Source organism: Lagenorhynchus albirostris, chromosome 17, assembly GCF_949774975.1.
Source record: "Lagenorhynchus albirostris chromosome 17, mLagAlb1.1, whole genome shotgun sequence".
Lineage (NCBI taxonomy): Eukaryota > Metazoa > Chordata > Mammalia > Artiodactyla > Delphinidae > Lagenorhynchus > Lagenorhynchus albirostris.
Genome location: NC_083111.1, coordinates 9,248,679 through 9,275,355, shown reverse-complemented (window position 1 = coordinate 9,275,355; position 26,677 = coordinate 9,248,679). Strand labels below are relative to the sequence as shown.

The window sequence follows — 26,677 nt, the reverse complement described above, 5'->3', positions numbered from 1 at the left end:
GAGCATAATTGCCTACTCAAGTGTATACTGTGACTTCCTTCCAAAGTACAGTGTGGAAAGGAGGGAAAAAGGGTAACTTCATAATGGAGAAACGTGACACTACCAGAGCCAAGTGGTCAGTCAACATCAACAGGCGTATGTTGGTGGTATGCATGCTTGACATGATGTGATGGAAATGGCAACTTTACCTATGTGGTCTTCCTCCCAAAAACTCATAACCCCATCTAATCATAAGAAAGATATAAGATAAATTCCAAGAGGAGTACTCTACAAAATATCTGACCACTACTCCTCAATACTGTCAAGGTCACCAAAACCAAGTCTGAGAAACCATCGCAGCCAAGAGGAACCTCAGGAGACACGACAACTAAAAGTAACGTGAATCTACCCTTGATGGCGTCCTGAACCAGAATAAGGACAATTTGGTTAAAAAAAAAAAAAAAAATCTGAAAAAAAAAATAAGGGATCAATATCGGTCCATTAATTACAACATATGTACCAGACTAATGTGAGATGTTAAGAAGAGAAGAAGCTGGATGCGAGCTATATGGGGACTCTCTGTACTGTCTTCCCGATTTTTCTCTACAACTGTTCTAAAATATAGTCTCTTTGGAAAAAAAAAAAAAGGATAATGTAAAACGGCAGTAGAATTAAAAAACAAACAAACTTGGACTGGATTTCTTTGGGACACACATTCTCTTGATTCTTTTTACCAACACTGTGGAAAAGATGAAGATTTTGAACCACTAGACTTCAAAACTCACTAAAGGGAAGTAATGGTTATATTTTATCAGAGTCAATGAATTAAAATACAATTGGAGGTATTCAGTACTTATATTCTGAAATAAACAAAGAATGACTATCACAAATTTCACTGGTTTCCAAACTTATTTTTAAAAGTTCATTATTGCTAGAATAAGCCTACAAAGCTATATAAATCATAAAATTATAAAAATTCAGAACTGCAGAGAACCTAAGATGCATTCTATGCCAATCTCCTGAATTTACCAAGTGCACTAACAACAAAGGAAGTGATTTGTTCAGTGTCAATCTACCAGTTAGAAGTAACTATGTAAGTCTGGTCTTTCCAACTCCCAATTCTAAGATCTTCCCCTATACAGTAATTCCATTCTGGTTACAGATGTGTCAGAAACAGCCAATGATGTTTTCAAATGACGTTCAGATACTTAAAGCTCTAAGTGTGTCTGTGTAAGGGGTATTCTTTGAAGCGGCCCAGGGTGGCAGGAAGGGATGCGGAACTCCCCCAGTGTTTCGAACTCTGCATTCACATCTTCCTTGTACACTGACTTTTATAAAGACAGTTTTCATTTACATTTAGCTCCAATGTTATACATACAAGTAACTCAAAATATGGAGTAGAAAAATTCTGAACTTAGTGCACAATTTATAAACAAACTGTATTTAAACTGCCGCTACTACCTGTGGGTGATCTACAGGGGAGTTCTGCCCCTCACTATCACTGCACCAAGAGAAATGAGGAAAGAATACACATCATGATTACGCAATGACAAGTACAACTGACCCTTGAAAAACACAGGGGTTTCGGGGTGCTGACCCTTCACGACATACAACTTAAAGTCGGCCCTACTCACACACGGTCCCTCCACATCCGAGGTTCCTCTGCATCCACAGATTCAGTCAGCCTCAGATTGTGCAGCACTGTGGTATTTACTACTGGAAAAAGTCTGTGTACAAGTGGACCCATGTAGTTCAAACCTGTGTTGTTCACGGATTAACTGTTCTGTGATTAGAAAGCAAATGACCTTGAATTGCTCAGTTAACTTCTAACTGCAAGAATATTTTAGTTCCTAGACTACAATTACTAAATCTAATGTCACTAAGCAAGATAAAGCAAAGCCAGTAAGAATTAGGGTCCCAACTAAAAATGAGTAGCCTCAAATATAAGTACGCTGAAGAGATGCAAACCCTCTTTAGGAGATGCTGCTGCAATGTGGGACACCTGGGGTGCTGTAAAACTGTGCTCTGATCGCAGGCTAACAGTGTGGTATGCAGCACAAAACTAAAACTCTGGTTTCCCCCATCTGAACGAGTGCCTTAGAGAGCCCAGCAATGATTATCAACGCACCATTCAGAGTCACCACGATCCCATCTCCACAAGCTCTATCCAGCCCAAAGGAAAACGTCCACACTATTAAAAAGCATTCCTTGGTACCAAGAATGGGGGATTAGGGTTATGAGACAGCTGGTGCCAAGACTTCCTCCTGTTAAGTAAGCCTCTTTCTCTTTTGCTCTAAGTTTAGCGTTAAGAGCATGTAATTCAGTAAGCTCACTGGAGTGGATAAAGATTAGGATAAACTGTGATCCTTCCTCTCTTTAATTTCCCCACTTAATTTCAAATGGCCAACTAAATCGAATGACATAATCTATTTGTACTTGAAAGGTATGTCAATCAGGAAATTTGTAACAGAGCTGACAAGAATGTTACGTTTTCTGGAAGGCAATCTGTATTTATAAAGATAAAATGGAAAGAACACAGATATGAGTGAACAATTTTTATTGAAACCCTCAAAGATTAAAGAGGACCAAATGGTGAGTTTGGGTACCATAACAGAAAATCTCACCTAACTGTACCATCATTCACAGGAATGAACAAACCCAAACACGACAAAATTTAAATTCTCATGTAACTGCTACAAGTGAATGTAAATGAACTAATCATTTTATCATAACCTTTCTTTAATCATATGAAAAAGAAGGGAATTTACATGGCATAACAAAAGATATGCAAAACTTAATGAAACACAATTCTCTTAAAGTTCTCAAACTTATTTTTATAGGATGCAGAATGCACTTGAAATGATTAAATGACTTAAGCTGATTCTTCTTTTATTGCAAACTGTTTTAACATCAGCTTAACCCCCATGCATGGTATTCAAAAAGAACACAGCTTTTGAATTAGAAAGATCACTTAAGTTAAAACGAGGACTGAACTTAGGAAAAGGCTGGGGTTTCTTCTGAAAGGAATCTTCAAGTACCAATATGTATAGAGAAAGAATACTAATTTTGGTTACATTTTCCCCCTTACTGTTAAATATACAAACTATATAATACCTTTCAAAATAAAACACCCACGTAAGATAACTTTAATTAAGAAACATTCAAACCAGATCTTGGAAAAACATTAAGCAAGGAAGTTACTGGGCCAATAATGTCTTAATTTGTGATTACTCAGAACACTGGATCAGTCTCCTGCTCTAGAGCCCAGTTTCTCTCCCTCTTAGTCCCCACAGCTAAGAAACCTTCCATTAGTTGTGCTACTGAGACAACTTCTGATCATCTCACTTAGAGGAAAAACATTTTGCTGTACACTGACAGACCAAGGAGGGAGAGAGAAGAGGCACTCGGAAGAAAATTTAAATGAGGAAAAAAACTGACCAATTGAAAAGTTTTTGTTTTGTCTTGGTTTTTTCCCCAAAGGAATGCTGCACCCATTTCACTTAATATTAGAAATCCAGGTTAAAGGCACTGGGATGTACTCCTCACCATGAGTAGACTGCTGAGTTACATTTGACATTTCTGAGTCTGCTATTGCAATCAGCCTGCTTGCTGAGTGTTTCCGTGACATCTCTTACACAGAAACCTAATATAAATTAAACAAGTTTCAATCCGTGTATAATGTAACTAGTTTTATAAAAATATTCAGAGTTGCTAATAAAGCACCAAGAAGAAGAGAACCTCAGAGAGAAGACTCAGATCCTTTCCACAAGGTCACCCCTGTACAGTTTTCTCTAACAGGACCTCCCGAGTGACAGTGTCCCCTCTCTGACATGTCCTACCTATATAATCCTAGGGATGCAGAACGCTGCTGTGGTGACTATACCCAAATGCCAATTTTCATTACAAATAGTTACGAGACATGTTACTACAAGATTTCATGGCTTACTCTTAAAAAAGGTAAAATAGGTGCAATTTTCCTTTAAGAAAGTCTTTATTTTGTAATATACTATTAACATTTTGATGTTCCCTTCAGTAAACACTGGTAACTATCCTGGGACTACCAAAGCACTGTGAAGTAGCTACAATTTAGCTACAAATACTGTATTGGTTTTCGCTTGAATACAGTATTTGTACATTTTAAGAAAACATTGTACAAAAAAAAAATCACACAAATGAAAGCCTCAAAGAAATATCTGTCACTAAATTTTGAATCGAAGTGACCAAAGACCATAGTAAATGAAAACATTTCTAAACATGATGTAAACATAAGTGGAGTAAATGCAAAACATCAAGGTACTCAAATCTACTGTATTGCTATTTTCATCCTTAACATATCTTTCTAAATAGCTTTCTCCTTTTGGAACAGTAATATAAGGGGCAGTACATTATTTCATAACCATGTGCCATCAGATCAGTTAATACAGATGTCTGACACATAATTATACAAAATCAATTTGTTTCAAGATACAAAATTAATGTTGATATGTAATTAACGAAAAAAATAAGATGTTAAAAAGATAACTATAAGAATACCCAGATATATGCTGTATTCCCATTTATATAGATCTGATCAATAAAACATCAACACATTCACTTAGATACTGATTTAATCCATGGATCAAGGCCATATTTTCAAATATTTTAAGGATGCCAGGACACTGCAAAAGCTGGAGAAAGGAGTTGAGGAACAATATATGCTTGCTAAACAAGAACTATGTTTATTTAGCTAGTGAATACCTAGAGTAATAAATTTTTTACTTCATGATAGCAATCAGGCTCGCAAACACCCAGAAATAGGAATTAAGGGTTTTAAATGTAGTTATAAAGGTCATAAAAAGTCTGATTAGACTGAGGTACATTACTCAAAATTTTGAGATTCTTTAAGTGGTAGCAAACAAAATAATTCCTCAGACAAATGCACATTTTTCAGTATACATATTATTGGGGGAAGGAGGGGAGAAGAATGTGCATTAACTGGTGAAATCCACCAAGCTGCATATCAATATTCTGTTACACCAAACAGTTTGAAGACAAGGGAAATGTTCTAATATAATCTCAGATTATGTTTCATTTGGCTAAAATAGAGCATAAGGTTGCTTTGCCATATTAAAAGTTTACTACAATAATTTTCACATAAACATTTAGACTTGAACTCCAGGACTAAATATGGCATGATTATTTTGCTTTTAATCTGTCAAATAGCTAAAAATTGACAATTTAAAAACTACAACAAAGAAAAAGTTGAAGCAGTGTGACTCTTACATCATTGAACCACTTCTAATGGTTAACTGTTAGTATTTAACAAATTCAAAGAGTTAATGAATCCTTGCATTCATTCAGTCTTCTGTGCCTTAGCTAGGATGCATAATTACAAAAGACAGCAGATACTGGTAAAAGCTTCAGGACAGAAAGTGCTTGACGAAGTTACAGTTCTCAAGTGTGTTTGGTGAGAGTATAAGGGCAGACGCGCTGATGAAAACCATTACAAGGAGAGTCAGTTCTGTGTTAGAGTTCAAAGATGTCACCTTAAGCAGAAAAAAGCTTTAATAACGTCTTCTTTGACTTATTAGGCATTTCCAGAGTCTACATCATTAGTGTTGTATAATTCTAACAGGACATCTTCATATGGTTATTGTTTGTTTCTATTTCTCTCCTGAAAGAAAAGCACAAAGACCTTTAACAAAACACCATCATTATTTAATGATTTAAACTATATGCATTTATAATGTAAACCATCTCCATAAGAAGTTCTTCAAATACTAATTTTCAAGTAATTAGCTAAAACCGATTTACTATTACCTATACACACCTCAGTGTGGTTACCACAAACCATTTTAAAATAAAGAAGTCCAAACACAAAGACCTAGTTCAGGAGATTATAGGTCCTCACCACAGCTCTGTTTTCCCACAGAATTTTGTTTAGGTGAGACTATTACAATAATGTCTTTCTAGCCCTTTCAGTGAGTTTTTGATGGTGAGGTATCAAAATAGACCAGAAGTCCTCTGAAGCAATTTGAAAACTATTGGCCGAGGTAGGGTTAGGAGGAAAGGAAAAGAGTTGCATTAAACTGCATTAAATTAAGCTTTCAGTATTAACTTAAAAAAAAAACAACAAAAAAACCCACTGAATCACAAGCTTCCTCCATATCCTACTCTCAGATTCAGCATAATTTTTCACATGAAGAAATATTAATAATACTTATTATTATAATTTATTTTAAGAAAGCAGAAACCCCTTGAACATAAGTTGAGTGATGTTTTCATGATGTTTATTAACCAAATAATCCACGTGTAACACTTATCCTTGAAAAAAAGGATGACTAGTACTCTGCATGCCTGTCAAGTGAATGCATTACGTAGTTTGTTTGTGCCACCATCTGCTTTAATGTGTCATCACTGGTTCTCATACTTTAGCAAGCATCAGAATCACCTGGATGGCTGTGGAAACACTCACTATTGGGCCGCAAAGGTCTGAAGCTGAACTTGTGAGCCTGCAGTTCTAACGAGTTCAAGGTGATCCTAATACTGCTGGTCCAAGGACCACACTGAAAGCCACTGTGTCTAACACATTATAAGACTCTCTATTTGTGGTTTCACTACTCCCACTTTTCTATAAGTAACACATGCTCCATAATAAATATGTATATACTTTGCCAATGGTCAAATTAATGTCCCATCCCCTGTGACACCATCAGAAAACTGTATTTTAAATTCCAAAGAGGGCACTTCCCTGGTGGCGCAGTTGTTAAGAACCCGCCTGCTAATGCAGGGGACATGGGTTCAAGCCCTGGTCCAGGAAGATCCCACATGCCGTGGAGCAACTAAGCCCGTGCACCACAACTACTGAGCTTGCGCTGTAGAGCTCTCGAGCCACAACTACTGAAGCCTGCGCGCCTACAGGCCGTGCTCCACACAAGAGGAGCCACCACAATGAAGAGTATCCCCCGCTCGCTGCAACTACAGAAAGCCCGGGCGCAGCAACAAAGACCCAACACAGCAATCAATCAATCAATCAATTTATAAAAATAAATTCCAAAGAGAACTTTAAGTTCTTTGTTACTAAAGTCCTTTCTTTTTCATCTTTATATATTCCTAGACTAGAATAACAGTATTTAATACAGAAAGCTAACAAATAAATGCCCTACTATAACTACAAATGAATTATTTCATACACCCATAAGCTTCAGTGAGATATTCCTAAAGAAAAAAACAAAAATGAAAACAGACACAGAGCCAGCTAATTAATCATGTTTCCAAAGGATAAACAAAAACAAAAATCCAACAACATAAACAAAGGAAAAAAAAGACAAAAAAAGAATTTGGAACCAGGAATCTGTAGTCTAATTTTACAAAGGCCCTAAAGCTTTTAAAAAACCAGCCTAAACATAAAGGAAATTTATTTCTCAGCTGAAGGAAACAGATTTGTATGAGAAATGTTGAAGCCTGCTTTAATTAGCTGGATATAAAACACTGTATTACAGATGAAGCAAAAAGTGGTAACAGCTCACTGCTTATTCCTCCCCATGAAATGACTGATCAAAACTAGAGAAATTCATCAACTCCATGAAAAACCCCAAAACTACAGAAAAAAAGGGCAATACTACTTAAGGATAAGCTAGACAAAGAGAGGTTTAACCTGAGGGAGATGATTAGGTATATGAATGAGGACCATGTTTTATTTAAATAGAAGTTAGAGATGCTGTTTCATTTTGAACTGTAATCAATTATGGCACCTTTAACTGAATCAATAAAATATACAGATTAAATCTATGTACATAATGCATAACTTCTAACTCAGTGGACAGGAAAAGAGAAAAATTTTAAAAACTCCTTTCCTGTGGTAGGACAGGAAAGGAGGGAGAGGGGAGCTTGAAAGATCTAGGTGAATTAGAAAGCACAAAACATAAAATGGCAGAAATACACATTTATATTATTTATACATTTTTATCAAGCAATCAAAAAATGGAGGTTCATTAACGAAAACACAAAAGAGCTCAAAATTAAAAAAAGAAATCTAGTTACACATGATTTACAAGAAATTTACCCTAAACATAAAACAAGCCAAATGAAGACTTAATCAACTATATTAATATCAGATAAAGTGGATTCTAAGGCAAAAACCACTGAGGCAAAAACCACTACATACTAAGTAAGAAACATTTTTTATAAAAAGCTGTAACAGTATTAAACTAAAAATACAACTTTACATATATTAAAAGTTTTCAGAATTACAAAGAAAACCTGACAGGTTCCTAATTATAGCAGGAGAATTTAACACATTTCTCTTAGTAATTGATAAAGCAGACAAGTTAATGAAAATAAAGACTGAATATACAGAATACAGAAAACGGAGCCAAATCATTACAGGGTCCACAATGAACAACCACAGAAAGGAACTATATGCCAGACCAGAAAACCAATCTAAATACCAAAGAGTCAGTATCATACATAGCATATTTTCTGACATCAATTTTAACAGCAAGACAGGTAACAACAAACAAAATCTTACCACATTTGGAAAATCTAAAACACATTTCTAAAAGTCTCCCAAAAAATCATAACAAAAATTCAAAATTTTTTACACCAGTACAATATAAATATACTAAATCTAATAAGCCCTGAAAAATAAAATTAGAAATTTAATGTATAGAATTTAAAAAAACATTTTTTTAAAACTGAAAAATAATGAGCTCATCATCCAACTCAATATGTTAGGAAGTAAGTAGCATTGAGTCCCCCAAAGTAAAATGAATCAAATAAGACAGCAGGAGAAAATAAAGAAACAGAAAACAAAGATAAAGAGAGCCTAGGAGAACAAAAATAAAAACTGGTGTTTGGGGGGTAAAAGAAGTTGACAATAGAAAAATCTCTGGAAAGACTGATTTAAAAAAAAGAAATGAAGCATAAATAATATCGTGAAGACTCACACAGCTAAAAAAAATTAAAATAATATTAATGCCAATACGAAAAAAAGCTTAAAACAAAACAACTTCCTAAAAATAAAATTTACCAAAACAAATTCAAGAGTACAAAGAAAACTTGAAGACTTATAATAACTAAAGAACTTTAACCAACAATTAAAAATCGAACCCAAAGAAAAACTCCCAGGCTCATGTGGTTTCACAAGAATTCTGTACTTATACCAACTGTTCCAGAGACTAGAAAAAGGAGTATTTCCTGATGTATCTTGAGGTTGGCAACACTTTGATACTACCTTCAGAAAAGCAGGAGAAAACTGAGTCCAGTCTCACTTGTCAGAAGGACCTCTTAAGGGCTGTTCTGATGGTAACGGAGTGTATAGAGGAGCAAAAGTAGAAGCAGGAAGGCCAGTAAGGAGGCTAGCACAATCATCATCCAGTACAATAATAATAATAATGGAGGATGGAGAGCTAGTGGAAAGTGTTTAGATTCTGGATCTATTCTGAAAGCAGAGCCAATAAGACTTACTGATAGATTGGTTAGATATGGAGTGTGAAAGAGGAATTTGCGAATTAGTCCAGTATTGTTGGCCTGAACTGGAAGGGCGGACAGTGGTGCCCTCTACAAAGAGGGAGAAGGAAGACTCTAACATTCTTGATCCTTCTGCATGACCACACTATAGTAAAGAACTACTTTACAAAGATTCCAGTGCCCACATTTGCATTTGATGCTTTATTGTGTGTCAAGTTTAAGAAAAGAACAGATGCAGTCTAATAATATAAAAACTATTCATCTGTACCAAAGATCAAATAACCTCAAAGTGTACTATAAAATGGAAGAGTTAGGAAGGTGGTCAAATAGTGAAAATGGTGGAGGACAGTCATAACATGTGTTAGTTTAGGTGGTCCAAATGAGAGTAAAAACAGGGTTCTAAAACTTAAGACTAATTCATGCTTTGAGCTGTGATTTAGTTTCGGCAAAATAACATCACTCATCACACTAAATTTTTTGTTTATGTGCAGTTTTATTTTGGTTTTAGAGTTTTCACTTAATTTTATGTTTAAGTAATACAAGTAATAAAATTACAAGAAAAAAAGCATAAAGATCAAAAAGAAGTAAAACGGTCTCTATTTGCAGATGATATGATCTGTTAGGCAGAAAATCCTAAGGATGTTCTATTAGAACTACTAGAACTAATAAGTGAATTTAGCAAGGTCACACAATATAGGACATTTCTATTGATTTAAAATTGTAGCAAACAACTGGGAAGACTGAAAATACAAATTACATTCACAATAGCAGTAAAAATTATATAAAATACTTAGAAACAAATTCAGTAAGAGCCATGTGGTTTTCAACAGTGAAAACTACAAAATTTTACTGAGAGAAATTATGTCTGTCTCTCCAAGACCTCTGAGTTCTACAAAGAAAGGGTTATTGGGGCTTCCCTGGTGGTACAGAGGTTAAGAATCCGCCTGCCAATGCAGGGGACATGGGTTCGAGCCCTGGTCTGGGAAGATCCCCATGTGCCACGGAGCAACTAAGCCCGTGCGCCACAACTACTGAGGCCTTGCGCCACAACTACTGAAGCCCATGCGCCTAGAGCCCGTGCTCCACGAGAAGCCACCGCAATAAGAAGCCCACACACCGTAACGAAGAGTAGCCCCCGTTCGCCACAACTAGAGAAAGCCCGCGCGCAGCAACGAAGACCCAACGCAGCCAAAAATAAATAAATAAAATAAATAAATTTTAAAAAGAGTAAGAGCTATTTATCTTAAGTGGCTTACTGGTAACCTTTAACATTTATCTGTTGAATGAATAAGGGAACAGTTAAGAAAAGAACACGCAGGCTCTAAATATATGGTGATAAAGGTTGACTAGAACACAAGACATAGGCTAGAATTGTCCGTGGAGTGTGGGAGGAGCGGGATGACACTACTTCTCTGGAACCCAGTAACAAGGTCTTAAAGCCGAGCGAACGAATCAATATGCAACCGTATTTTGGAGTGAGATTTTGAACTCTTTATGATAAAATGAAAGTAATAAAATTATTATACTCCAGATTGTTGTTCACAAGTGGAACTGTCCACTTGTAGCTTTTACATCCTAGGTGTGTGTGTATATATATATATTATATATATACTACATATATACACACACACACACACACACACACACACACACACACACACACACACACACACACACACACACACACACACACACACACACACACACACACACACACACTCTATATCCTGCAGGGAACTGGTTCCAGGGCCCCCATGGATATCAAAATCCGAGGATGCTCAAGGCCCTTACAGCTGGCCCCCTGTATCCACAGGTTCCATTATCTGCAGGTTCACATCTGTGGATATGGAGGGCTGACTGTAATCATGCATTTGTTGCTAAAGAAAAATAGACAACTGAGATACCACTCAATTTAAGGATGACTGTTCACACCATAATCCATGTGAAACAAATCTCTCCCAAAGATCTATGATTAACCCAATAATCCATCTCCTAAAAACTCATAAATTTCTTTATCAACATTGGAACTTAACATAGCCACTATTAACTCTCCTATAGGGTGCCAAGATAAATCTGAGGGGGGGAAAAAAATCAGTTATAAAATGCTAATTGAAGTACCTCTTTTCCCAATTCTGGCTTATAAAGAATTATTACTAAGCTCAGAACAGAGTATTACTACAATAAAAACAGATTCATCTTGATTATTCAAATATCACTCCATGTCTTATCATAGAATTACTCACTTAAATACGTAATGTAAGTTTATTCTGTCACGTGTGATACATCCTGGGCCAAAAACTGTTTTCCAGAGAAATATTCTTTAAATTTTACAGTGAAGATGAAAGGAAAAGCAAGATTTTATACACTGAATTTGTTTCTGTTCATCATAATCAACTCACAAATAGACAACTACAATTGTAGAAGAGTTTACTGAAAGGTCATCAGATAGAGACTTCAACCATTCTTGATCCTAAGAACTGCAATCTGATTAATGGGAAAGCATTAAACTAAATGTTCCACTTGAGAAAAAAGAAGTACAGAACTGTCAGGAAAATGCTTACTGCTAACAACAGTAACTACTACTAAAATAACTACAACTGAAGTAATTTCTTGTATATTAGCACAAACTTGATTACTTTGAGACAGACCTAAACATCATCTCATCTCAGAATCAAAATTATTCCAATTGTGAAAAAAATTATATCAGGGACTAAACTTTACTCTTTGGAAAGGCTCAACGACACAAAATAGCATAAATGATTAAAATACACTGACGGTTCTGGAAATTAAAACTAATAAGGATTTTATTACAGTTATGCCTTAAGTTCATCTCAAAGTTACAGGTACCTGAAAAGACTAATTTTTCCTATATGGAATTTTAAAAGCTATTAAACTAAAAATCTCACCTCAGACTGTTTACTGATCAATAAGGATTTATAAGAATGAAAGAATATAGTAGAAGCTAAATGATGCACATTCAGTATAACAAAGGTAAAATTTCAGTAAAACGTTATCTAAATAGTCAAAAGTAGACTCTATGGCTATGTAGACTACTCGAATTTATACTGGACATAATATACTCAGAACATTAGCAGTTTTTTGTTTTCTTTATTTTCCAATCAAACTAGCTTTATCGTTAGAAGTAATACATACAATTGCAAGTTAAAGTAAAAAAGTAAAGCTCCCCTATCCCCCTCTAGTCTTTTCTATTTCAACTTCCTCTGATAGGTTACCACTACTGACTTTAAGTGGCATGCTAATATATACATTTCTTGACTTGTCAATTCGGACACTATCAATTCCCATTGTATATGACGAGCAATTTATCACAGTGAACGTTATATTCTCCTCTTCCCCGTCCCTACAATAGAACTCACTCTATCTTTAGTTCTGGTGACTGTCCTTATGACTTCACCCACTATGCGCCAAGCATTAGGTGCTAAGGATTCAGCAAAGAACAAAGCAAGTCCTACTCTCAAAGAGCATCTCCAAGGTCAGTGCTTCCCAACTGAGGGTTCCTGTCGTTTTTCTAATACCACAATGCCATTTAACAGACGGAGGCTTACAGCCCTGAGGTCCACTGTATACAATGAGAACCTTCTGACTCAAAATGCATACGGAGTCCCTATTGATGGTTCTAGTATAACCAGCTACCAGGTGTTATCCTTCTTAAATTCCTTTTTCATTCTGCTGAAATACCTCTTCAAGTTTCTTATGAAGGGTATGTAGCTAAGCTCTTGTACACCTGAAATCTTTATTTTGCACTCCTCCCTCACAGATATTATTCGACACTCATCTTTAAGAACATAATTCTATGCCCCATTCCCCTATACTACAAAATATGATTTTATATGTGTCCAGAGTTGTAGATGACAGAATTCTGGTAACAGTCCGACTCTCCTTCCTGTGTAGCTTTCTTACAGGCCTTTTGCTCCGAAAGCTTTTCTCTTTATCTTATCTTTTTTATCTTTTACAATTTTAAATAATCCTGCTGGTTACTCAGTGAGCCCATCATTCTGAAAACATGTATCTTTTGGCTCTGGAAATTTTTCTTTAGTCGTTCTTCCCTCCAACTGTTTCTTCCTGTACTCTTTTTAAAGACTCCTTTAGATATAGTGGACCTCCTTTCCACCACATCTTTCACACCTTATATTTTTCATCTCTATTATTCCACATTTGGAAATTTCTGATTTGAAATTCCAGATGATTAACTGGATCTAAAACATTAACATTTTATTAATCCACTTGCTTAAAAAGAAACATTTTTAAAAACTGCTGACAATCCTGTTTCTCATTTCCAAAAACATTTTCTGGTTTTCTTTTCTTTTTCCATGTGAACCCTAACAAATCAAATCTTGTTGTATAAATTACCTTCTGCTCTCTGAATACCTATTTCTTTTAGAGGATTTGTCTTGGTTTTTTCATCAAGCTTGATTTTAATCAAATATATCAAAGTTATGTGTTCAAATCTAAGAATGAAGAACTATACAAACACTGCAATAACTGGCATGGATTTTTCCTGCAGTTTTAAGTTTCACGACTACCCCTCAGTCTAAGATAGAGAATCTGACTTTCCAAGTTTTATATGAACAGACAGGGTATGTTTGGTCAGCTCCTCCATAGGCTGCTGTACTGGCAAAGCAAGCTGGGGAATTCCTCCTCTGCTAAAATAACCAGAAAAGGGACAAGAAAACAGTCAATGAAAAAGACCCAGCAATGACAAGATGGAATTCGTTTTTTTTTAAACTTCTTTTCTGCTATCACAAATAGGCTGAAGAACTTAAAGAGAAAAATGAAACAGTAAGAAGAGAAATGAAAGAAAGCTACAGTAACCACAAAACTAAATGTAAAATTTTAAACTACAAAACTTCTATTAAAAAATACACAAAAAAATTTTTCCACACTTGGGGAAGGCAAAGATTTGAAGTCAGGTTAGTATAAGCCTTCTAAAATAGTTCTTATTCAAAACTGTTTTGGTTATTCTAATCTTAGCCTGGATCTTATACTACAAAAAAAGATTTAAAAAAAAAAAAGGCTTAAAGGACACTCTGGACCAAGTGACAGAATATCACGGTTACATGAGAGAATATCCTTATTCTTAGGAAATATATACGATACTTTTTTGGGGTAAAGAGCCATGACGTATGAAACGTACTCTCAAACTGCTCAAAAAAGCCATAAAGCAAGCATTTTTCCTGCTGATTGCATTTGAGTTGTTCCCTGTTATTTACTAGTGTCAACTGTACACCTAAGAACATTCTTATATGTATTCTGGGGTATGCGCGAAGTTTCTCTTAGGTATAGATATATATCCTGGAGGACAACTGCTGAATTACAAGGTACTGAAACATTCAGCTTTGTAAGAAAATGCAGAACTACCCACCCACATGGCTATATCAATTCAATGCTCCCACCTGCAACTGTATAAGACCTTTTGTTGTTATACAGTCTCTCCAATACTTGCTATTATCAAATTTCTTAATTTTGCCAAATGAGTGGATATAAAATATTTTCTCATTATAGTCTTGATCTGCATTTCCTGAATTATTATTAAGACTGAATATCTTTTTACACTTATTACCCACATTTATTTCCTCTCTCATGAAAGGATTATCCATATCTTTTGCCCATCTTTGTAGTGGATTATTTTTTTCTTAAACTGATTCACAGGAGTTCTTTAAATGCTCTCGACAACTGTCTCTGGTCAGTTATGTTCAAATTCCTCCCAGTTCCTAACATGTCTTTTTACTTTCTTTAAAGCATCTTTTGATGAACAGATTTTAATCTAGGCAAATTTTTATCCATCTTTTCTTTTATAAGTAGTGCCATTTTTTGTCTTGCTTAAGAACCCCTACTTTACCCAAGGTCTCTGAAGGATGTGCACCTGGGAAAATGTGACCTCGACATATCAGAAGCTTTGAGGAATTTCAGCTGAACACAAGACAGATGGGGTCACATTAAAAGAGAACATAAATAATAACTTGCAACTCCTTTTACTTAAAAAAGAAAAAAGGCATAACCAGTGAAGGAAATCCTAGCAAAACACCACTAATTTGTCCTTTCTGATGGAGCCAAGGAGGACCTAGAATAGACAGGAGGCACATCCTTCATCACTGGGATGCCAAGAGTATTTGAAAGTAGTTTTGCTGGAAAGCCAAAGTGCAAACACAAGCGTACCTAAGAGGAAATCTACAAATGAGTATCTACAATTTCTGCCTGGACAAGGACTTTAACAGCTCCAGAAAGAAAACGGCAAGAACACTTGATATCCCACATGCCAAACAGTTAATAAGCAGGGGAAAAGGTTTCCTGACATGGTGGTTTCAAACTCAAAGGAAAGTCAAATTTCAACTACTAGCATGTCCATTGCACTGGCTCTCCCTTCTTACTCTTCACAGGTTGATGAATCACTTAACTGGTAAAGTCAACATACATCATGGCTCTCCCATCTCCACGTTTGCAATGGAAAGAGAATATGCAACTAACACCAAGCATTAAAGCACACACACACAAAAACAAACCTATCTGGGGGCAAATACCTGATCCGGATGATTCTCTGCCTGGTTTAATGATGACAGAAAAAAAAAAAAAGCAAAGAGTCTTAAAATATTTTTTCAGAAAAAAAGGATACTAACAAAACTATAATGAGTTCAGATAGACACTGGGGAAAGATAAAATACAAAGGGGAAAGAAAAGATAGTTTGGGGGGAATACTGTACCCTGATAGTGGTGGTTACACAAATCTACAAATGTGTTACAATTCATAAAACTGTACAGCCCAAAAAAGTGACTTTCACCGTATGATTTAAAAAAAATTTTTTAAGGGTATATACACAAATATTTATAGGAGCTTTATTTACATTCTTCAAATCTGAAAGCAACCAGATGTCCTTCGAAGAATGAATGGTTAACAAACTGGTAAATCCATACAATGGAAAGACAGAATTAAAAGGAACAAAGAACTGATACACAAAGCAACATAAACTGCAAGGACATCGTGCTGAGTACAAGACTCCAGTGTTAAAAGATTACACATTGTAATTTCATTCATGTAAAATTATGGAAAACGCCTTATAGAGAGAGAGAACAGATCAGTGAATTACTTACTAGTGGAGGGGAGCACTTGACTAGAAAGAGGCAGCAAAAGGTAATTTACAATTTTACTGTGTGTTAATTAAAAAAAATTAAAGACATGTAAGACGAAGGAATTTAAAAATGATAATTACAGGAAGCAGAAATAAGCTTTCAACAGTCATCTTTGTGCTCAATAAAATCAAGATAAGAATGGCCAAGAAGGGGGAAAAAAAAAAATCAAAGTGGACTCTGGAACAAGGGATTCAGGTAAAAAAACAACAGGTGTGAAGGGAGAACTAGATGTGGTAATGTAAGCAAACTAACAGTCATTGAAAAATACAAAACCTCACAAATCACTGAAACAACACAAAGTAAATCAAATCAATGACATGGAAATTCAATTTTGAGAAACTCTCCAAACGCAAAGAAAAATAATGAAGATAAGAAACAATGGCATTCAAGGACAAAGATTCAATATATTTTTTGACATTACTAGGAAAAAGAAAAAGAAACAAATTTGGCCTACAGATGAAGGAATAAGGAAAACTGTAAGAGACCCATACTGTGCACATTCCATATACATGTTCACATAGCAAGAATAAATTTTGTGCACACAGACAGAAATAGTTATTTCCAAAGAAAGAAAATTTAGGCTGGCCCCAGACTTCTCCATAATATAAAACTATAAATAATAGACTATAAATAGAAAACTATAAAACAAAGCCTGAATGAAAAGACTGTGACCCAAGATTTCTATATCCAATAAAACTGTTGTTCACATATCATGGCCAAAGAAAGGCATTTTCGGGATTTAGAAGCGCTTAATAAATATATTACATCAAATTACTCTTCCTAAAAAAAAAAAAAAAAGATGATGGTAATAAAACAAGCTAGGCTCCAAATTAAAATGTCAAAGGTGGGTTCAGACACATTATAAAAAGACTGGCAGTAAGCCATGAAACAATTTAAATGTAAAATTTTTAAGTTTAAAAATATAAAGTTTAGGGCTTCCCTGGTGGCGCAGTGGTTGAGAGTCCTCCTGCCGACACGGGTTCGTGTCCTGGTCCGGGAAGATCCCACATGCTGCAGAGCAGCTGGGCCTGTGAGCCATGGCCGCTGAGCCTGCACGTCCGGAGCCTGTGCTCCGCAACCAGAGAGGCCCACGTACCACAAAAAATAAATAAAAAAATAAAGTTTAAATCATTGTTGTATATATGATTATAAAACATAAATAATTCCTGAGACAATTATATAATAAAAAAAATAAAACTAAGATAAATTTTCAGACTGGGTAGAGGAGAAGTGTGGGAAGACGTACAAGGTGACCTGTCCTGGGTGATGGAAGAAAAGAAAAGTCGAATCATTTCTCCTGATTCACTATTTGTAAAGGCACTTACAGTGGAACAATCTACTCAACTGCTGAGCTCAAAAACTCAGAAGCTACTCTTGATCCTCCTTTTTCCCTCACTTCCCACATTTAACCTGGAGAAAACTCAATTATATTCAGCAATTCACTGGAAAGGTTGAGCAGGGCCTTTAAGAGTCATATGTATTATTCCAAAGCAAAATTTCTAACAATTCAGGGCAGCAGTGACTAGCACCAGAATCACCTGAGGTGCCTGTAACAATACCAGGTCCCTTATCAAATATATCAGATTTTCCTTGAGTGGGTCTCAAGAAGCTGCATTTTCAGGGAGCACCCTAATTGATATTTATATGCCATAAGGTTTGGCAGGATCATTATTTCAACATTATTCAGCAGTGAGGATTGTTATTTGAACAATTCCCTCTTCTGTACAGACTAAAAAGCCACAGGATACTCAGGCGCACACAAACAGAAACGAATCACTGATGTTTTACATACAGATAAAGTTGAAGTTCGTGCTTTATCTTAATTTCTACATAGAAGCTTTCCATAGTAACCAACATAATTTACTGGAGAAGATTCTAACTTAAGCCCTGCTTCATTTGAAATTTAAATGTATTGTCTATGGAAAAATCTGCTAGTTGCCTATTCCATCCATTCTCTTTCCCTCCTATAAATAGGACTCTGCAATTTACTTTTGTAGCTTGGAACAGAAAATATTCCTCAGCCTGTCCTGCTCTATGGGCTCTGTGATCAAATCCCGGCCAACCTGACGCAAGTAATAAACAGTGTGTAACTTCAGGATACATCTCCCTTAAGAGTCTTACAGTGGGCAAATAACAGAATTAGAAATCAAATTCTGCAGAGTTTAAGTCCACTTCTCAATTCTAAGCTGCCTTCCTATAAAGTCAAATCCTTACTATATTTTGTACAAGTGCTTTAAGTGTACAAGTTATGAACAAGCCTCAGGAATCTTGGGGGAAAATATCTATTTATCATAAATACAAAATACGTAGTACTTTAAAAGCTATTTGTCTCAAACTCCAAATACATTTTCCCGTAAAATTAAAGTTTAAGATTAGCGACTAGAATCCCTAGCCAGTTCTTAAGTCTGCTTAATTACAAATGCACAACTCAGGGCTCTGATAAAGAATAAAGACCTTTATCACCTGAGGAGTATGAACACGCAGGAAGCAAATTCAGAGTAAGGGTTACCCTTGGAAAGGCATCCGAGGCCTTCACGGGGGTCTGCAGAGTTCTGTTTCTTAAGCTAAGTGGCTGGTTGCCTTCAGAGTAAAGTTCTTAAACTCAGAATGTAATATTAAAAGGCATTAAAGATTACAATCCATACACACCACCCCAATAAAAAGACCCTACACACAAAAATCACTGTACTCTTACCCTACGCATGGCTTCCTCCTCTTCTTGACGCTTTTCATAATGTGCAAAGTCATCAAAGATTGAGGTGGTGTGCTTGAAAGTAGCAATTATTTTAAGCACTTGCTTAGCTTTTTCTAGGGGTACCTCTTGGGTGTCCCTTGAATTGGTAACTGGTTTGTTGTCATTATTTTCTAAGCGAATATGCCGTAACTGGTTATTGGGAACATCTTTGACAAAGATCCATTTAACTTCAAATTTGCCCTTCCACTTATCCTGAGACCAGACACCGGCATACGCGTTATAGTCCACAACAGACTTCATCTCAGCCACTCCACAGAAATGTCCACTGCCATTCACGCTGAAGAGCAAATAGAGTGGGCCCTTCCCATTCAGGGAACGGTAAGCGGCATCCAAACGCTTATTACCATGCTCAGTACTACACCAGATAGAGTACTTAATGGAACGGTGAATGTCATCCTCAGAATAGCTTTTAATTATAAACACCCGTCCGTTCTTCAGGTTCCAGTCAAAGTCTTTGGGATTGTAGTTGTTTATGGCCTTTAGCTTTTCCAGCACTGGATGCACTTCTACACTTGAAGGTGAAGCACTGGCAGGAACAACACCTAAACCAAAGTTTTCACCTCCCCCTCCACTGTTCTGGTGGAAGCCCGCCCCCCTGTTCCGAGGAGCGAGCCAGCGATTCTGCAGTGGCTGCGGCTGCGGCTGCGGCTGCGCTTGGTGAGGCTGGGCCTGCGGCTGCGCTCCCGGCTGCGGCTGCGGCTGCGGCGGGGGCAGCTGGCCTTGCACCAATGGTGGCGGCTGAATTAACGGCTGAGGCTGCTGGACTAGAGTCTGAGGAGGCAGAACTGGTTGGGCTGCTGGAGCCTTTACCACTGACCCCTTTTCATCCCAAGTTCCAATATTCATGTTGTGTTTTATAGGAGGTGGTGGCACGGCGGAGCCCCCGATCCCCACGCTGCCCTTGGGTTTGAGTTTCGGTTGAGGTTTGGCAGGTTTTCTGGCAATGGCAGCCCAGGAGGTTGGCTTAGGCGCTGCACTGCTAACGGGCGGCACACTATTGGCTGCAATGCTAGTCATACCACTGCTGCTCAAAGCTGTTCCTACAGTTTTTGTCACTGCGGCTGTCAGGTCACCACCAATTTTCAGTCCAGTCATGCCTTGCTCAATACTGCTAATGCCAGGCACCTTACTCAAAGTATCATTGCCAAATCCAGCCTGTCCATCAGTAATAGCTCTCCCAAGAGAACTAGGTGGATAGCCGTAACTGCTACTATAAGCAGAACTTTGTGTTGATTGTCCCTGAGATCCACTTGTCCCCCATGTAGAGAAATCAGCATTACCAGGAAAAAAGTTAAATCCATGTTGACCAAGAAATGGAGGGGTATTTCCTAATGCCCCAGGTTGACTAAACACACCATCTGGTATATAATGATGTTCTCCATTACTCATTTGTCCATAGGTTGTCAGATATGGCATAGGTTGGTCTCCAGCTGTGGACCATGCTGCTTCCCCAAGAGAATATGGAAATCCAATGGATGGAGCATAGTAACTAGGCATGTATGGATCTGACATTGGTGGATAGCTGTTATTCTGGAAAACAAAAGACCACAATCAGGACAGAAATAAGATTAGGGGGCAGAGAAACATCTGAAAGAGTAAAATCAAATAGTTTTAAATAAATGGAAAACAGATGCACTTGTTCCAGATAAAGTTAAAATTTCAGATCGTTTTATCAAGGAAAAACTTTACTGATGACTTTTTATTTTATCTGTAATGAAATTACAGGGTATTTTTTTGCGGGGGTACGTGGGTTGGGGGGATATGGTGGGGATTATTTTTGTTTAAGAGCCAGATCCTCTGTGCACGATTTAAAAATACTCTTAATTTCTACAAAACTGATTTATAAAGTTTGCAGAGACACTGATTGTTAGCTTTATTTTTAGCAACTGATGAACAAAAAATTTATGTGCAAGGATTAAACAAACATGGAAACTATGCCCAATAATAGAGGAATTACAGTTTATCTCTATGATGGAATCCAGTTCAGCAATTAAATTTTGTACTTTCATAAAGAAAAACTAGAATAGAGAAATGTTCACACTCTGAGAGGAAAAACAAAAAAAGATTCAAGATTATACTTAGAGCATGATCCATATTTTTGTTTTGCCTTGCTCATTTTGAAAAAGAAAACAAAATCCTAATGGTTTCTTAATGGTTGGTTACAGGTGCCTATTTTCTAAATTTTACGTAACAAATTTATCACCTTCCTAATCAGAATTTTAATTTAGAAATAGTTAAGTTCCTATCATTTTTTCCAGAATTACTGTAATTAAATTGACCTTTATTTTGAATAAAATTAATCATCCATTTAGTGATTTGCCAAAAATCAAAGCTTATTAAAGAAAAAACTCAGTCAAATTTGTTACTAGCCAATGTAAAAAATAAAATATTCTACAGATTTCTTTTGAAAGTACGTTTCTTATGCCAAAAATATGTCTGATACAGCCAGCCCTCCAATCCACAGGTTCTACATCCATGGAGCGAAAATATTCAGGAAAAAAATTTCCATAAAGTTCCAAAAAGCAAAACTTGAATATGCCACACGGGCAACTACTTACATAGCACTTACATTGTACTTGGTATTATAAGTAATCTAGAGGTGATCTGAAGTATACAGGGGATGTGCATGTTATATGCAAATACTACGCCATTTTATATATGGGACTTGAGCATCTGTGGATTTTGGTATCAGCTGGGGTCCTGAAACCAATCCCCTAGGGACACCAAGGGACAACTGTAATAGATTTTCACTCTATGATTTAGGTGTGATTTTTAAAGCCTTGGACAGAGCTTCAGAATTTGTAAAATTAAGCAAGATGAAAAAACTAAGCTAATATCTAGTCAAGACAATTTGTATTCCCCTCCCAAGGGTCAATACCATTTTGAAGGCTGATTATTCACTTTATTTACATAGACATTCTAAGTTCCCTGGAGCAAAGTGGAGAATGCAATGGAGCAAAGTGCAAAATGGAGCAAATCCATTCTGGTTTTTTTTGGCTGTTACTCTCTTGGGATTATTCTGCCACTGCTTTCCCACTCAAGAAAGTATATCAATATAAATATGTGACAATTACATCATAGATACTACCTGGAATTCATTTTATTTTTTAAAGGCCTATTATTGAAAACTAAAATGCTTTACTATTACTATTAAGTTACTTGTGACATACCTTACAACTATTAAAACTGTCCACTGTCCATAAGAAAGCTAATTTCATATTTTGCCTTTTGAAATGACTCTCATATAATTAAATAAAAATGACAAGAGAATCAAATAAAGGCTGTATTTAAGTTAATAATTAAGACATAGATTTACTGAGTGTTTTCAGTAAAACCTGAACTTAAAAACAAAAAACAACTATGTCAGCATTATTTAAAGAAAAAAAAGACTTTAAACACATTTGATATTAAGTATATTCCACTGTATTCAAAACTGGAAATATATGTGTCAACCATTTACTAATTTAGTTGAACATATTCCTTAACTATATTGGATAATTGTTAACCATATTTGAAAATATATTCAAAGAATGCTCACAATATTAGTATGAAGGAAATGAAGCCTGAGGGAAGCTCAAAGTCACCAACAGTGGTTTTCGAAGGAAAAAAAAATTCTTGAAGAAATTAATAATGAGTAAGCTTCAGCAGCCATGGATATACACACACACCTGTTTATAATTCAATCACCAAATTATTTATTGAAAGTAAAAGTATTCATAGTACTTCATACTGAAGTCACTGTTGAGAAAGCCCCCAAATTTAGCCAATATTAATGAACATACACAATCAAGATTTTTTTAACTTTTAAGTTTTTTTGGAGTTATTAAAGGTTTCCCTTTATTACTTTTTTAACCAAACACTTACTGAATGCGTACATTGTGAAAAATACTGATATAAAATATTCATTCTAAAAGAAAACCTACAGTTAAAGACACATTGCACAGGGAAGTGAATATATTCCACATGAGGGAAGAATAAGGAAGCTGAGTTGAATATGGAGGTAATCACTTTCAGTTTCAAAGTTTTAATTTAGAATGTTGGCGTTGAAATCTGGACTTAGTAAGTCTTTACCTGGATGTGGGAGTGGAAAAACAGACAAGGTGGAAAATTTTTAAGTTCATTCATCATGATAAAGTGTTTGCAAAATTATACTCGTAACTTATGTTGAATATTCTTACTTCACCCTCACAAATGCTGAATTTTGCGCAACAGTTACACATCAGGTTCCTAATTTGTCTATATCCATCACATGACTCAGGAATCAGCAAACTAAAGAGCCAAAAGGCAAATATTTTAAGCTCTGCAAAAGCCCAATACGGCATCTGGTTGCAGTCCCATATTCATCTTCTTTTAACAACCCTTTAGAAAGCTGCTAGCTCAAGGGTTTCCTCAAAGAAAACAAGTTTTGGTCCCTGGGTCAGTCTGTCAACCCGGTTTTAATACATTATCTAATATATACTGATTCCTATTAAAAAAAAAAGCCCCCCCAAGCTATATTATTAGATTAAATGGGTAACAAATTTTCACCAATTCTGCCACTTCTGGGGCTGGAGCAGGTCCACACTCTTTTGTTGTGGGGCCTTTTATTAAATATCTTTTCAATTATTTTTTAAATCATGGGTTTTACTACTTCACCCCTAAACTACTAATTTTGTCAAAACGGTAAGTTTAAATTACTTTAAAATGTGCTCCATTAATCACAAGGGCCTTGTCAAACAGTCAGCTCAAGCTAATGAGCAGAGATGCAACTGCTGTCCCTACCTGACTACAGAGCCATCCACAGTGTTTCTATGCTACCAACCTAGAATCCTTGAGTACAGTGGATAACCTAGAATCCTTGAGTACATTGGATAAATGGCCTGCTTTCACCTGTTTATCAAACAATGCTATTTATTTCCTAATTCTTTCAGTAGTTTTAGCTGAATGAGATGTTTTTTCCTCAGCTTTACGAAAGTAACTTAAGCAGTCTCCTTCCAAAAGGCAAGGGTTTTGGTTTGGGTTCTAGTAAGAACAAAGCTGTAGGAAACTACTAACGTTTAAAAGTAAGATATGGTCAACACATTTTGTATTAGCAGAGCTTCAATTATAATTGGAAATATTTTTAAACGTTTTGCTAAATGTAAGATAGATTTTTAATTGCTAGCTAAGTGGAATGAAGGGGAACAAAATTTCCACCTACTGATGATGGAAAACAGAAACTCAAAACTTTCTTTCACCTTTTACTTCAAACCTGGTACAACGAGGTACAATCAATTTAACAGTTTATGTCCAAATAATCACTTTAAAATAGTTTATTCATAATTCTGAAATTGGTCAGTAATAGTGAAATTTTACTTTGTTGTGTAAAGATATATAACCTTTAAGAAAGTGATATGAAATGTGTGGCACTTCCTCAAAAGACTAATTGAAAAGGGGAAAATAACAATATGTACACATAAAAAATGATATATAATAATCAATGGATATAATGAAACATACTTGTAAAGTAACAGATCCACAAACCCTTTACCTAGAGCATAAACTTAGAAACGCAACCTGAAGATGGATGTGAACCACGAGGTAACTAAATTCTAATCCCAACCCAGTACTTATCAGCTGTGTGAAGCCAGTATCAAGTTACTTAAAACTTGAGTTTTCTCGAATATTAAAAAGAAATAAAGATAATGTACCTAGGACACACTAAATATTCAATCAACAGTAGTTATTCCCTACTTTTGCAGTTTCTATGTCAGTGATCATCAGATCATTTAATTTCTCTAACCCTGCTTCTTCGTCGGTAAAATGCTCTAATCAATTACATATCTTTAAAAATCTAGTTGTTAACTGCAAAGTGCTATACTGAAGTACAGGAGTTAATCTTGTTTTAATTTGAAAACTAAAATATAGAAAAGATGAAAAACTCTTCCTTTGAATTTCAAAATCATTTATAATTATCATTTCTTAGCCTTGTGAGTCAGGTCAATTGTTTTTCTATTATCTCAAAGAAAACTTGAACAATACTAAGAAAAAGTTCATGATTACTGTTCTGACCTGAGGACACTTTAATACAACTCAATTATAACTGAGTCTTTCAGTTATAGTAACTTAATACCTATTTTTACTTCATAAATATCCAAACTTCCAAGAAAGAACATTGTACAATGTCCTAGAAGTTCAATAAAAAACGGTTAAGGTATTATTCACCAAAAACAGCACATCTGCATAGAAAAACGGAAACTGTTTTCCATTAAGAACCTGAGGTACTTCAAACCCCAGAACTAACTACTAGATTAACAAAAAGTTAAGTGAAATTTAATATACTTTTAATGTTTATGTACATTTTCTTCTGTTATTTTAAAAATATTATTGTACTTCTCAAAAAGTAAAATACACGCATATTTAATCACATAGATGTCATAAGAAAAAATGTATCATACATTATACTCAATTAATCTGAATATTTCATCAAGCATACTTCTTCATTCCCTAATTCTAGCAGTTAACCTAATCTACTTATTCAATAAATGCTTAATGAATGCCTACTACATGCCAGATACAGTGCCAGTCTACCTAGAATCAACCTAGAATCCTTGAGTACATTGGATAACCTAGAAAATAAGATAAAGGACATGGTCTCTGACCTGGAACGCTTCACAGGTCTAGTAGGGAAGACATATTTACCCTGCAATTTGATAGGTATTGTTACAGAAATAAGAAGAAAGCAAAACAAAAACTCTAGTACAAAGAGGAGGGGGCAAGTAACTGGAAAATCAAAAGACTTCATGAAGTGACAAACATGAGAGTCTGTGTGTGTGCATCATATATATAAATGGAAAGCTTGAGATCATGAAAGAAAATATTCAGAAAATACTTATATTTTCAGAAAATAAGAAGTCCTATTCCCTAAATAAGTTACATGGATAAAGTTGACCAAAGATGAGGCACGGAGGGAAGTGGAGCCCTTTTAAGGGCTCTCATATAGTGAATACATCCACTGTGGTGAAGCTTTGGTAAGTCTTTAACATGACGACGGCAACAGACTTGGACTTTAAGAGGACTGCTGAGTGGCAATATGGAATTACCAGTTAAGAAATCACTCCAACAGCAGAGATAATGAAAACCTTACCTAAGGGCAGTAATAACACGGACAGAAAAAATCTGTTACTGTCTTAGTTCTCTATACCTCTTCTCTGATAAGCATGGCTAGGAATTTATTTCCCCATATATACAGGCAGACCAATTCAAACTTCATTTTTTTCAATTTATTCTTCAAATGTATATGCACAAATTACACAGCATCTTGAACAGTAACAATTAAACCTGAATTTTTAATCAACTTAATCGTCAGATTATTCCGAGGAACTACAG

At 35.7% G+C, this 26,677-nt stretch overlaps 1 protein-coding gene across 9 annotated transcripts in view; it reads right to left on the bottom strand.

The window, feature by feature from the left end:
• Positions 1–26,677, bottom strand: part of YTHDF3 (YTH N6-methyladenosine RNA binding protein F3) — a 94,626-nt gene that overhangs the window by 58,263 nt on the left and 9,686 nt on the right. For 8 of the 9 annotated variants that reach the window (XR_009536283.1, XR_009536281.1, XR_009536282.1 and 5 more), the window contains one exon: positions 19,271–20,860. Coding sequence is in view for 6 of the 9 variants with exons in the window: in XM_060127260.1 (XP_059983243.1) it covers positions 19,271–20,860 (1,590 nt within the window). In the remaining 3 variants the exon portion in view is untranslated. Of the gene's footprint in view, positions 1–2,521; positions 5,633–19,270; positions 20,861–26,677 lie in introns of those variants that run through there. The other variant, XM_060127259.1, reaches the window with a different exon arrangement.